General features: G+C 42.3%; 1 protein-coding gene across 1 annotated transcript in view; it reads left to right on the top strand.

The window, feature by feature from the left end:
* Window positions 1-14,682, top strand: part of SPINT2 (serine peptidase inhibitor, Kunitz type 2) — a 28,262-nt gene that overhangs the window by 6,453 nt on the left and 7,127 nt on the right. The window contains exon 2 of the mRNA XM_049620885.1: window positions 13,986-14,156. Coding sequence (XP_049476842.1) covers window positions 13,986-14,156 — 171 coding nt within the window. The remainder of the gene's footprint in view (window positions 1-13,985; window positions 14,157-14,682) is intronic.

The following is a 14,682-nucleotide window of genomic DNA, read 5'->3' as shown; positions in this document are numbered from 1 at the left end:
AAGTTGGGTTTGTCATTGTAAATGTTCTTTCCTTATAAATACCTAGCAGTTATTTTGAAGTTTCTGAATTACTTATCCTAATAATGACAACTTCCAGGCACCCAAACCTAGAGGAGATGGGTAGTTTTCTGTACTGAAAACAGAAGCACTTAAGTATATAGAACCTGCCCAGCTAACCAAAATACATGGATTTATAGATCACTTTCAAATAAGGCTGGTCACAGAATAAATGTCAACTTTGGAATTTGGCATGGTAGAATTAAAACAGCCAAGAGTTCATCTCTGATATTCAGTACTTCTCCACTTACACAGAACTTTTAAAATTCTCTCGTTCCTTGGTGAAAAGATACTTGAAGGTCCAAATGGGTAACCAGGGCATTTGTGTTTTTATTTTCCCCAGGCTCTGAACTCTTAATCTCCAGTAATGTGGAGTTGCAGGACTTTGATCCATGTGATAGTTTGCCATTGTCTTACTATGGGTGCAGATAAGGGATGGTGTCACTTTAAGCATGGAAATGGTCACAGGGCAGAGAAAGGGAGGAGTGATGATGGTTGAGTTGGTTTGATCAACTCCAGCTTGAGGTGGTACTTCTGGTCTTCCTTATCCCTGGGTCGCATCAGTCATCATATTCGGTTGGACTTTCTAGTGAACTGTGTCATTCTTTTTTATCTTCATTCCCACTGTCCCTTTATTGGTCTGGCCTTCATAAAAATATAATATCTACTACTTATTCAAAGCTTTGTGCTTATAATGGAATACAAAACTCCTTTAATCTTTAACACTGTTTATGTTTTTGGTCGGTGTGTCAAAGATATTCCTCCCATTTGAGTTGTTAAGAACTGCATCCATCCGCACCCGCAGAATGTATCTCAGTGGAGCCTATGGAGGAGAAACTGACTGAGCCTCCTTACTTTACTGCTAACCAGTGAATTCAAGTTTCAGTGAGTGAATGCCCTTTCCCAGACAAGTTGCTGTCAAAGCAGCCTCAAGATTAATAGTGTATTCCAGACCAGGCGATACAAGTCTAGATGTCACAAAAGGGGACTTTTTGCTAACAAATTTGCCGAAAAACACTTTTATACTAACTGTATCCAGAACATGTGTAAATCACACAGAGAGACCCTCACTTCATCTTGGGCTGAGTTATATTTATAATGTCCTCAAGATAGTTCTCTTGCTCACATTCTTAGTTTTACCCTAAACGAAATGGATTTTAAAGAGAAAACTCTCCTGTTTTCTGCAGAGTATTTCTGACACCAGATCAATGGGCTTTTCCACATCAAGCAGTTTTCCAGTTCTAAGTGAACACCTATTTAACTCACTTCTGACACCGACTCCCTGGAGTTAGCACAGACCCCGAAGATTACCAGCTCAGTCCCACAAGACTGCCCCCCCCATCTTCAATTGAAAGTCCTAAGTTGTCACCTGTACTTCCAACCTACTTGCTATAAATCAAGGGTTCCCACAACCCCTTTGGGTTCAGTAATTTGCTACAATGGGTCACAGAACTCCAGGATACATTTACATACAGATGAATGGCCAGATGAAGATCTGGAGTAAAGGGTCTGGGGAGGGTCCCCAGCACAGAAGCTTCTGTCCTCATGGAGTTTAGGGTGAGCCACCCTCCTGGTACATGATGTGTTCACCAACCCATCTCTCCTAACCCCTTCAGTTAGGGTTTTTTTACTGAAGCTTCATCCTGTGGGCATGATTGATTAACTGAAACTCCCTTTCACCTCCTCTTCCTAGAGGATGAGGGTGGGGCTGAAAGTTCCAACCCTTCAATCTTGCCTTTGTCTTTCTGAAAACCAGCCCCCATCCAGAAGCTATATAGGGGCCCCCCAGCCACCAGTCATCTCATTATCACTCCAGAGATTACCAGGCTCTTAACTCTTGTGTTAGGAACCCAGGTCAAAGACCAATTATTAGAACAAAGGTGCTCCTAGCACTCAAGAAACCACAAGGATTTTAGAAACCTCTGTGTCTGAAGGTGCGGTTGGGGGGGCGGGGGGCAGTGACCAAATCTATCTCTTACTATGTCACAGCTACACTGGATTCACAATCAGAGCTTTGCTTTATCTTCCTGAGCCCCCCAAGATTCTTCCATTTATATATTCCAAGCTTCTAAAATCTGCAGGATTTTTTTTTTTTTTAAACCAGCCAGGCCTAAATCAGTGAACATGTGGCTTGCTGAATTAAAGAATACGGGTTTAGGGGCGCCTGGGTGGCTTAGTTGGTTGAGCATCCAACTCATGATTTCGTCTCAGGTCATAATCCCAGGGTTGTGGGGTTGGGCTCCTCACTGAGTGTGTAGTCTGCTTGGGATTCTCTTCCTCTCTCTCCCTCTCCCTCCCCTTCTCCCCTCCCCACCTCTGTCCCTCTCTCCTGCTTACACACAGGCTCTCTCTCAAAAAAGAAAAAGAATATGGGGTTTATACATTTTCCAGCTTTATTGTTAGGTTAGTATGTGTTTATTGAATGTACTGTTGTTCCCATGTTATGAATGAGGAAAAAAACAGGGAGGTTAGGAAGACTGCGTTAGGTAAGACAGTGGATAATAATGGCAGCCAGGGATCCCTCCACACATAGATCCTTTACCAGAATGAGGATCTGTCCTACACACTTTTTCCAAATGACTTTCATATGTGTCACTTCCCATACCAGAACCTTTGGTCATTTCCTTTGTACCTTGTGTTGGCTTACAAGCCCTTTGAATTTCAGGGCTTGTAATGTGATTGAAATATTTTATGTTATGTGATTTTTTTGACTTTTGTTTTTCTGCCCAAGCGAGCCTTGTTCTAATTATAAACCCCTGAAGGGCAAAAGACCGCATCCTCAGTCAATGCTTTCTAGGGATGACTACTTAGCCCAGTTTACCTTGGAGGGTTCCAATTTATGCCACTTTATGTCACAGAGTGACTATTAAGAATGCCCCCTTTCATTCTGAAAAATGTCCTCATCTGGAGGGTACATTGTATGGTGACCCTGTTTACATACAATAGCTATTCACCAAACACTTGTTGCTTCATACTGCTCAAGATCCTAAGGAATTTAGCACATTCAATTTTATTTCTCATGTAGTTTAAAAATTTTTAACCAAAATTTTTATTTTGTTTTATTTGTTTTAATTTTTAAAAATGTTTTATTTATTCTTGAGAGAGAGAGAGAGCGCCCGCGCACACACGAGCAGGGGAGGGGCAGAACTAGAGAGGAACACAGAATCGGAAGCAGGCTCCAGGCTCTGAGCTGTCAGCACAGAGCCCAACGTGGGGCTCAAACTCACAAGCCATGAGATCATGACCTGAGCCGAAGTCGGACGCTTTACAGACTGAGCCACCCAGGTGCCCCTTTAACTGAAAATTTTACACAGCAGGGACCATATTCCACTATCCTGAAAAAAACACTGCTGACCCTTAACAACAACAACAACAACAACAAAAAGTAATGTATTCACAAGATTAGAATACTCACACTGTGTATTCTGGATGGAAAAAAACTGGAAAAGTCTCTCTCCCTCCTTCAGTTCCTTTCCTTAAAGGTAAATTCATACACGTGTCTTAATTAAAAGTTTAGAAAGCAATTACAATACATAAACCATTCTCCTGTTTTTCTCCTTCTCAGTCTTAGACATTTTTCTATACCAGCACACACACATTTGCCTGTCTTTAACAGCGCTGTTATGTGCATGTCTTACAAGTTACTTAACCAGCACAAATAAGATGTCTTGATGGTGAATTTTCAGCTGTTGTAGGTCTGTGAACACCAAGCCCTCTGGGAATGTGGTAACCGTTGCCCCTGTTGTTTGAAACACTTGGATTAAATGACTCTTGATTGCTTTCTTTGCTTTTTGATACTGAGGAGTGAACTGTGCTCTTATTTTTTGTGTGTAAAATAAGATTTTCAAATGTCTGAGAATTATTATAACAGGTAATTTCTCTTTCATCATTGTCTTTAGAATTTTAAGTTGCTTTAATGGAAAGAGTAGTGCTGTTTTTAGCAATGGGAGGGTATGCTACAGTGTTCTTGGCAAAGGAAAAACCTGAGGAATGCATGGTCAGTGTTGTTATAAGAAATGTGAACCCTAGGAGTCTATTTGATAGCTTCTGACTGCACGTATAAGGCTTGCTGAGTTCTATAATGACAGGGTGGAAAATCTGAACTGGGTGTTTTTATAAACACTCTCTAAAGAAGAGATTAAACTGTATCATGGTTGCTGCCTGCTTATGGCCTAAGAGCTATTTATATTTTTTAATGTTTGAAAAAATCAAGAATCAGTAAAAGTTACATGAAATAAAATTTTAGTGCCCATAAATAAGGTTTTACTGAAATGACAGCCATGGTCATTCATTTACATGTTTGTCGAAGGCTGCCTTCATGCTACAATGCTGCAGTTGAGTAGTTAGAACAGATTGTGACCCACAAAGTCTGAAATAAAGGCAATCCCTGTTTTGCATGGTTTTTGACACGCACAGATTTTAGTTACCAAGTATATTAACTCTGGGTACTTGGATAAAGTACAAGTTTCAGCTCTTCGGTCACAGATCACTATGTAAATGACATATATGCATGGTGATTGATCACTGTATATCTGTTACTCAGTTTACACACACAGCAAATCATGTGGTTTTCTTGCCTCCTTGTTTCCTAGTAATAAACCCGTGTTACAGTTGATTAACCTGTGGTTAATCAATAGAGGGAATTGACCAAAAAAGATGAAAAGTGCAGCAAAGAGAAAAAGTGGTAATGCTGGAAGCAAACTTCCAGTGGAACAGGGGCACCTGGGTGACTCAGTCAGTTGAGCGTCCGACTTCAGCTGAGGTCATGATCTCGCCGTTCACGAGTTCATAAGTTCGAGCCCCGCATCGGGCTTGTGCTGACAGCTTGGAGCCTGGAGCCTGCTTTGGATTCTGTGTGTGCCTCTCTCTCTGCTCCTCCCTGGCTCACACTTGGTCTCTCTCTCTCTCAAAAATAAATAAACATTAAAAAAATGAAAAACAAAAAATTCCAATGGAGCATAAGCGGAGTGATAGAAGAACTCGCTTACTTTGGGAATGTTGAAACTGCCTTGATTTGGAAGACTGGATGTGCAGCCAGAGAAGCCTAGTGAAGGTCCACTTATCAACAGAAACAAGGAAAGTGGTGACAAAAACAATGATGTTCCAGTGGAAGTACCACTGGCAAAAAAAACCCACAAAAAGTAAAGCAACTCTCAGAGCAGTTGTGATATTGAAAGAGAAAGGATAAAATGTTGGGAGCTGATCCAATCCTAGAAAGATGTGTGACAGTTCACTAAGACTAATTGAAACGATGCTTGCTCCATTATCAGAAGTTATATGACTAAAGACCATCACAAGCACTGTTCAAGCTACTCTTGGTAATTTTTTTTTTTTTTGCAAAGAAATTTAAACACTTTAATTCTCAAGTTTCTAATGTTTTAGCCACATTGTACTAAGTAAATATTAATTTTACTGTTCATTCTATACATTTTTAACCCACAATTTTTAATGTTTTGACAAACAAGTTTAAAGGTCATAGAAGTTGGTTTCCATACTTTCATGCAAAGCAAATACTGGCTGTGTTCACTATTTGGCCAGGTATAAAAAATGTTTTCTGAGCTTTGCTCTAGATAAACAGATGGGTGGGAGGAAAAGGACCATTTTATGAGTGACTTCAGGCTTGTGAGATGATCCCAGGCTTTTTGGCCTGGTCTCAGGCATACAGTGAAGCAAGAAGTCAGGGTTGTTCACAAAGCTGGAGGCATCACAATTCCCAACTTCAAGATGTAATACAAAGCTGTAATTATCAAGACAGTATGGTACTGGCACAAAAACAGACACTTCGATCAGTGGAACAGATAGAGAACCCAGAAATGGACCCACAAATGTATGGCCAACTAATCTTTGACAAAGCAGGAAAGAATATCCAATGGAATAAAGACAGTCTGTTCAGCAAATGTTGTTGGGAAAACTGGACAGCAACATACAGAAGAATGAACCTGGACCACTTTCTTACACCATACACAAAAATAAACTCAAAATGAATGAAAGACCTAAACATAAGACAGAAAACCATCAAAATCCTAGAGGAAAAAGCAGGCAAAAACTTCTTTGTTCTCAGCCGCAGCAACTTCTTAACATGTTTCCAGAGGCAAGGGAAACAAAAGCAAAAGTGAACTATTGTGATCTCGTCAATGTAAAAACCTGCACAGCAAAGGAAACAGCAAAACTAAAAGGCAACTGATGGAATGGGAGAAGGTATTTGCAAATGAAATATCAGATAAAGGGTTAGTATCCAAAATCTATAAAGAACTTTCAAACTCAACACCCAAAAAGCAAATAATCCAGTGAAGAAATGGGCAAAAGACAGGAGTAGACACTTTTCCAAAGAAGGCATCCGGATAGCTAACAGACACATGAAAAGATGCTCAACATCACTCATCATCAGGGAAATACAAATCAAAACCACAATGAGATACCACCTCACACCAGTCAGATTGGCTAAAATTAACTCAGGCAATGACAGATGTTGGTGAGTTCGTGGAGAAAGAGGAACCCTTTTGCACTGCTGGTGGGTATGCAAACTGGTGCAGCCACTCTAGAAAAGAGTGGAGGTTCCTCAAAAAATTAAAAATAGAACTACCCTACGACCCAGCAATTGCACTACTAGGTATTTTTCCAAAGGATACATGTGTGCTGTTTCGAAGGGACGCGTGCACTCTAATGTTTATAGCAGCGCTATCAGCAAAATGGGCATTTGGGTGGCTCAGTCGGTTAAGTGTCCGACTTCAGCTAAGGTCATGATCTCACAGCTTGTGAGTTTAAGCCCCACATTGGGCTCTGTGCTGATAGCTCAGAACCTGGAGTTTGCTTCAGACTCTGTGTCTCTCTCTCCTTCTCTCTCTCTCTGCCCCTCCCCTGGTAGCACTCTGTCTCTGTCTCTTAAAAATAAAAAAAAATAATATAAACAACAGATGGACATAAGGGAACGGAACCAAAAATAATATAAAAACAGGGAGGGGGACAAAACATAAGAGACTCTTAAATATAGAGAACAAACTGATGGTTGCTGGAGGGGTTGTGGGTGGAGGGATGGGCTAAATGGGCAAGGGGCATTAGGGAGGACACTTGTTGGGATGAGCACTGGGTGTCATACATAGGGGATGAATCACTGGAATCTACTCCTGAAATTATTATTGCACTATATGCTAACTAACTTGGATGTAGATTTAAAAAATAAAGAAAAATAAAGAAGTCAGGGTTCTTTAGTCTGTAGCACCCATGGGAGTAAAAAGCGTGTCAAAGGCTAGACTCCTAGGAAAGTTCTTTTTGCTTGTTTTAGAAGTAAACTTAATCTGTGTATAAACACATGAATAAAAGAAAACACCAAGTTCAAGGCAGTTGTTTATTCAGGGGAGAGAGAGAAGGTGGGATTGAAGTAAGGGGTATACAAAGGTTAGAATTTGTTAACGCTGAGAAGTAGATATACTTGTGTTATGGTATGTTCTCTGGTTTTCAGAATATTTGAAATGGTTTATTAACTTAATTTTTTTAGAGTAGGCACAGCTACAACTATACATTTTTGGAGAATTAGATACTGTCTTAAGCCTGTAGAGTTAAATGAAATTGGTAGTGCCTGGGAGCCTAAAATTCCTATGATGTCCTTGTTAGCAGGTGACAGCAGGTTATTCCAGCCCATTGCACATGGAGTGAAGGTGTCTGAGCCTTTGGTTTGTTGTCTTGGTTAAAGCTCTAGTGACTTTAGAACCAGAGGAACCTGTTTTTCATGGCAAAGACCAGGCTGTTTGGCAATTTTATAATAGCCAATGTTCAAAATGCCTGCCAGGGTTTGGTAATTTAGGTTCATATTTCAGATAATATGTGATTTTTAACCATTTCTGATGCTTTTCCAAGAGAATGTTAACTAGTTCCTAAAGACAGGAATTCCATTTTTACATATTCTGAAGCGAGTAGATACAGATTTGGTGCTCTGCAGCTTTTTTCCATTTTTCTTACTCTGCATTTTGAAAACTTACAGGATGTATTTCATTTTCCACTAGAATTTGTGAGCGTACAAATAGGACCTGAGGCATTTTTCATGATTGTTTTCCAGTGCTATTCTAAGACCAATATATTGTTTTGTCATCTCTTAATAGTAATTTTTATTACTAATATTTATTACTATTTTTTATTAAATAGTAATATTTATTAGGGAATAACTTCCTGAAAGTTTGTCCTACCAGGTTCCTCTCAGCCTTGACCAGTGGTGCTGTCTGTGACCTTGTCATTAAGTGTGACTGTAAACAGGCCCAGCAACGGGCCTGGCCTTTTGAGCCCTCAGATTGTGATGAAGGCCCTGAGGAATGTTTTGGCTTTTAGGCAACTTCAGTTTCATGTTTTCCCCACTGCCTGTTACTATAGTGGCTTTTTCTTTCTGTCCATCTGAGGGGTGGTTATGTTAATACTCAGGCTCTGATTGGACCACTATTAAAAATAGTGTACATAATGTGCCTGGCATAATGCTTAGTGAAGGCAATAGGTGGGGTTTCAAAAAATAAGTAAAGCTCTACATTCTTTTTTCCTTTTTTTTTTTTAAGACTTGTTTGTTACTTTTTGATAGTGCGAGCTGGGGAGGGGCAGAGAGAAGGGGAGAGAGAGTCTCAAGCAGGCTCTGTGCTGGCAGCACAACCTGATGTGGGGCTCTATCCCCTGAACCACGAGATCATGACTTGAGCTGTTAAGTAATCTCTACAACAAACTTGGGGCTTGAAGTCATAACCCCAAGAATTGCATGTTCCATCAACTTAGCCAGCCAGGCACCCCCATTTTGGTTCATTTTTATTTTAACCTGGATCTACCAAGGTACAGTACTTTAATTAAAAGTAATTTTTTTTTTTTTAAAGGAAGATGATAAATCATGGAAGCCATGTTACATACTAAAGTATTTCTGGCTTTTTGTACAAGCCTTTTGGAGAACAATGAAAGGGAGTGGAGAATGTATGGCCTGTGCTTCCTAAAAGAACATTGCCTCCTTTAAAACAAACAAAATTATTTATTTATTTATTTATTTATTTATTTAGAGAGCATGCACATGAGCAGGAGGTGGGGGGCAGAGGCATAGAGAGAGGAGAGAGAGAATCCCAAGCAGGCCCCATGCTGTCAGTGTGGAGCCCGACCCAGGCCCGATTCCACAAGCCTGAGCCAAAATCAAGAGTTGGCACCTAACCAAGAGCCATCCAGGCACCCCCCAAAATTCTTTTTCATGAGTTCACTTCTTAAGCCTAGTGAATAAAAATTTATATCATAGAGGCTTAAAAGCAGTTGAGTTAGTAGAAGCATGTGACAAAATGAGAATTTTCTCCATTTGACAGGGTACTTTCATACTCAAAGAAAGGATCTGTCTTGACACAGTAGGTTGTGGTTAAATTTCATCTTTATTGAACCTAGCTTCAGCCAACTAATCTGCTACTTTGAGCTCTTCTACTCTAATGAAATTTGTGTAAAAAAAGAGAAGCTGTTTTTATTAAGAAATTTTCAAATGTATACAACAATAGTGAAAACAGTTCTTTTTATTTATTTATAGTTTTTTTTAATGTTTATTTTTGAGAGAGAGAGAAACAGCGTGTGAGCGGGGAAGGGGCAGAGAGAGAGGGAGACAGAGAATCTGAAGCAGGCTCCAGGCTCTGAGCTGTCAGCACAGAGCCCAACGTGGGGCTTGAACTCACCAACCAGAGATCATGACCTGAGATGAAGTCAGATGCTTAACAGACTGAGCCACCCAGGCGCCCCTGGGTGAAAGCAGTTCTGTGAGCCCACGTGGACTATCGTTCAGCTTCAGTAATTGTCCACATTCTATCTTTACAGGCTTACTGTATTTTTAGTCCCAAGTTTTCTCTTAATAAAGATACATTTCTGAATTCGCCTGTGCAAAGGAAAAAGTGAAGTCCCCCCCCCCCCCCCAATCCCCTCTTACCCCACCCAGGGAACCTAAAAATAAGGCTGTTTTCTGAAACTTAAACTATGAAGTCAATATGTGGTCATTAAGAGCAGATGTGAGCAGCTGTCTGGGACATAATGGCCTCTCAGCCTTGCAAGATTTGTTAGGAAGGGACCATCACATCTACAGAAAGAATGTTCCAGTCAGAAAGAAGCAGCAGTCAGTATCAGCAGTCAGGAAAGGAAGTGTCACAGAGGCACATCTTGACTGTGTTTTCTTGACCGAGGTGTGTCCTGAGTTGTCTACTGTGTGGTTCTGGCCTGCCTGGTAGATCCTGATGGAGAAGGATGTTCATAGGAATTCTGCTGTAGACTTTTCCTTACTCTGACTCCAAGTGACATGCTCCATTTCAGCTTGCTTTCCGAGGTGGTATGCTGGTTCATATATATATCCAACCTGCTTGACAGTTCGTCAGCATCCTCTTGTGTGCTTTGCTAGCAAGGATCACCGTCCCTGCATCTCATCAGCTGGGGCACTAAGAGTAAGCGTGTGAGTTTACAAAAATAAGGGCCAGATTCTGGGCAGTGCGGACTTCACCAAGGTAACTACTATCCATCCCTAGATAGGCTTTTCTTTCTTCTTTATACACTCAGCCTTCTCTACCTGCACAGAGTGTGTATCCGGCTCCCTTGCTTAGGAAAAGCTACCGAATTCCCACCCTTGATACAGTGGTCTCCCCGTTGCATTCTCTGTTATGGTGTCTGGTGGTTCCCACCTGGCTGCCTTGAGCTTTGTTTGACATTGTGTCATGTTTTTGTTTTAACTGAGATGTAATTTACCTACTATACAGTTCACCCATTTAAAGTATGCAGTTCCTGGGGCACCAGGGTGGCTCAGTTGAACATCTGACTCTTGATTTCAGCTCAGGGCATGATCCCAAGGTTGTGGGATTGAGCTCCGAGGGGCTCTGTGCTGAGCGTGGAGCCTGCTTGAGATATTGTCTGTCTGTCTGTCTGTCTGTCTGTCTGTCTCTCTCTCTCTCTCTCTCGCCCATTCCCTTCCTCTCCCTCTACCCCTCACTGTGGCTTGTACTCTTTCTCTCAAAAATAAAAATAAATAATATTAAAAACAAAGTGTGCAATTCCTCCCTTGGGTTTTTTGTTAAAAAGACTGTCCCTGAAACTGCTCAAGAAGCAAGGACACAAAGCAGTCAGTGATCTCCAGGGTGCTCAGCTTGGCAGGGTACTGGATAGGCTGTTGCTTCTTCTGTAGCAGTTGGGTCCTCCCTGCCTTGATGTTGTTTTCAGTTGTGGTTCATAAGTGGATCCTGTGGCTCTTGTCCATCTTGTCTTGTTCATAGCAGTGCCGCCTCGGACATTTGACAGCCACGGGGGTTGAGTGGATCGTACACCAGAGAACCCTTTTCCTATCGTATTTTCCTTGGGCCTTTGTTGACTGTGTATGGTTTTTTGTTTGTTTTGTTTTTGAGAGACAGCGAGCTGGCAGAGAGAGAGGGAGAGAGAGAATCCCAAGCAGGCTCCATGCCATCTGTGCAGACCCTGACACGGGGCTCAAACTCACGAACTGTGAGATCATGACCTGAGCTGAAATCAAGAGCCAGATGCTCAACCAACTGAGCCACCCAGGTGCCTTGATTGTGTATGTTTTGTGATCTTTGGCATGTTAGCAAAAGTATCTGCTCCAGGTGCACAATCCGCCGATTCTGGTTGATGTATTACGGACGGGAGGTGCCCCTAATTTTTTTAACTGCCTTATTAAAGTATTTACATGCCATAAAATCAGTTATTTTAAGCATACGATCCAGTGATTTTTAGTATATTTACAGAGTGTACAATCATCTCCACAAATTAATTTTAGAATATTTCCATCATCCCCAAAAGATCCTTGTGCCCATTTGCAGTCATCACCATCCCCCAATCCCCCAGCACCAGGCAGACACTAATCTACTTCCTGTTTCTCTTGATTTGCCTTTTCTGTACATTTATAAGATTCTACTCGTATGAAGTGTCCAGATAAGGTACTTTTTAATTGGTGTTTTAATGGATGGTTTCTTTCAAATTAACAGAAAATTTCTTCAGAATATGCTTTTTCTGCTGTACTAGTTACCTGTGATTTATTGGTGTGTGTGGGAGTTCCTTGAGGTGTTTGTTTTGCCCAGTACTACACCCTTTTTTATCCATAGATTGATGTTTTGTCGAACATTTGGTTTCACGCCCATTAGACGTAAGACATATTTTGGGGAAAAACAAGATCTTGCCCTCTGCTTTTGAAAGCTGTCCCCTAGTTAGTGAAGTAAACCTAACAAACATGAAAACAATTAGAGGAGAGTAAATGACAGCTTATAACTTATTTGAGATGTTAATTGAACACCCTGCAGATTGGAATGCCCTTCTGCCAGAAGACAGACGGGTGGAGGCCAAGGAGTAGGAGAGGTGGTTTGGACTCATGATCCCAGAAAGATGATAGGTGGTACTGGGCAGACATTGGATCACATTGTCAGCTCACTCCCTTTTCAACTTGCTTTCCATCCTCCTGACTCCTCAGGAGAAAGGCTCATTTTGGTGCAGGAGACCTCCAGCACTTGCTTATCTCTCTCTCTTTTTTTTTTTTTAAATGTTTGTTTTTATTTTTGAGAGAGACAGAGACAGAATGCGAGTGGGTTAGGCGCAGAGAGAAAGGAGACACAGAATCCAATGTGGACTCCAGGCTCTGAGCTGTCAGCACAGAGCCTGACACGGGGCTCGAACTCATGAGCTGTGAGATCATGACCTGAGCTGAAGTCGGACGCTCAACCGACTGAGCCACCCAGGCGCCCCTCTGTCTTTTTAAGAGAAAGCAGATATCTAGGTCTTTTGGAGGTATATGTAGCTGGCTGGAATTCTGTGACATTTTTGTTTGTTTCCTTTGTACTAGAGTGGGGTCAGATTTGGGGGCACCTTGAAACCCATGCCCCTCTTGGAATGCTCAGATGGGAGCCATTATAAGTGTTGGAACGGAGGAGTGCCCTCAGCTGCCTTTGGAGTTGGGACAAGGGTTAGCAGCTTCCTTCTGAGGCTTGTGTGGAAATTTCAGTGTGAAGTGGCTGACTTGGGCAAACAGTGGATAAGGAAGGTTAAGACAGGTCCAGGTCCTTCCTGACCTCACCTTGCCGGCTCTGGTCTTTCAGTGCTAAGTTCCCCCTTGATGCCTGGTGTGATGGGCACATACCCGGAAGGATCCTGAAGTGTGATATGTTCTTTTGCCTTTGAAAGCTATATTTCTTTTTTTTTTTTTTTAATCTTTTTTTAATGTTTATTTTTGAGAGAGAAAGAAGAGAGCAAGCAGGGGAGGGGCAGAGAGAGAGGGAGACACAGAATCCTTAGCAGGCTCCAGGCTCTGAGCTGTTAGCACAGAGCCTGATGTGGGACTTGAACTCATGAATCTCAAGATCATGACCTGAGCGAAAGTCAGACGCCCAACCGACTGAGCCACCCAGGTGTCCCTGAAACCCATATTTCTACATTGGATGTCGTGTGTCTTAATTTTTTATTTTTTTTTATTTTTTTAGTGTTTGTTTATTTTGAGACAGAGTGAGCAAGCGGAGCGGGGGCAGAGAGAGAAGGAGACACAGAATCTGCAGCAGGCTCCAGGCTCTGAGGTGTCAGCACAGAGCCCGATGCGGGGCTTGAACTCACAGAGCCGTGAGATCACGACCTGAGCCGAGGTCGGACGCCCAACCGATTGAGCTACCCAGGCGCCCCTCGTGTGTCTTTAATAAGTTGAGGCAGGGACAAAATCAACGTGCAACTGAAGTATAGTTAAGTTGGGTGGGTTGGTGTCTTTGTTATTAGGTGATGTGTTTCTTTCCTGTGCAAGGAAGGAATCACTAAGCCTAATGGCAACACTTTAGAAACCACTCACGACTCACGGAGAATCTGTGCTGGATCCTGGGCTCTGGGAAACAGCGGGCCTCCTCTTACAGGTCTGTGCATGTTCTCCGTTGGCAGGATTGCCCTATGAATCCAACTGGTCTCTCTGTTTTGTGTTTTAGAATTCTGTCGAGTTTCGAAGATAGTGGGAAGATGCCGGGCCTCCTTCCCTAGGTGGTGGTACAATGTCACCGATGGATCCTGCCAGCAGTTTGTGTATGGCGGCTGTGAAGGGAATAACAATAATTACTTGACCAAGGAGGAGTGTCTTAAGAAATGTGCTGGTGTCACAGGTAAGACAGTGGTCCTTGGGGAAAGGGCGTAACTTAGAGACCATTTATTAACTTGGGTTGTGGATGCCTTTTGCATTTTGCTAGTTCTTCACAGCTAAACCTGGGGGATGTTTTTAAAAAACAGAAGAGGGGCGCCTGGGTGGCGCAGTCGGTTAAGCGTCCGACTTCAGCCAGGTCACGATCTCGCGGTCCGTGAGTTCGAGCCCCGTGTCAGGCTCTGGGCTGATGGCTCGGAGCCTGGAGCCTGTTTCCGATTCTGTGTCTCCCTCTCTCTCTGCCCCTCCCCCGTTCATGCTCTGTCTCTCTCTGTCCCAAAAATAAATAAAAAACGTTGAAAAAAAAAAAAATTTTTTAAAAAGCAGAAGAAAGGCCCAGTTTGAAGGTCGCCCACATAGTGGTTTCACAGCAGTACTCTCCCTCCTCTTCCCAGAAGGAGAGTAGGCCACAGGCTCGAGCTGGGGGAGGGGGACATGACCACCTCTTCTCCCCGACTTCCCTTCTCCCACTGCTGAGTGTAAGTCCCCCA

Source organism: Panthera uncia (genome assembly GCF_023721935.1).
Source record: "Panthera uncia isolate 11264 chromosome E2 unlocalized genomic scaffold, Puncia_PCG_1.0 HiC_scaffold_19, whole genome shotgun sequence".
In the NCBI taxonomy this organism is placed as follows: Eukaryota; Metazoa; Chordata; class Mammalia; order Carnivora; family Felidae; genus Panthera; species Panthera uncia.
Note: the sequence above shows the minus strand (reverse complement) of the source record. Positions and strands in the feature narration are given on the sequence as shown.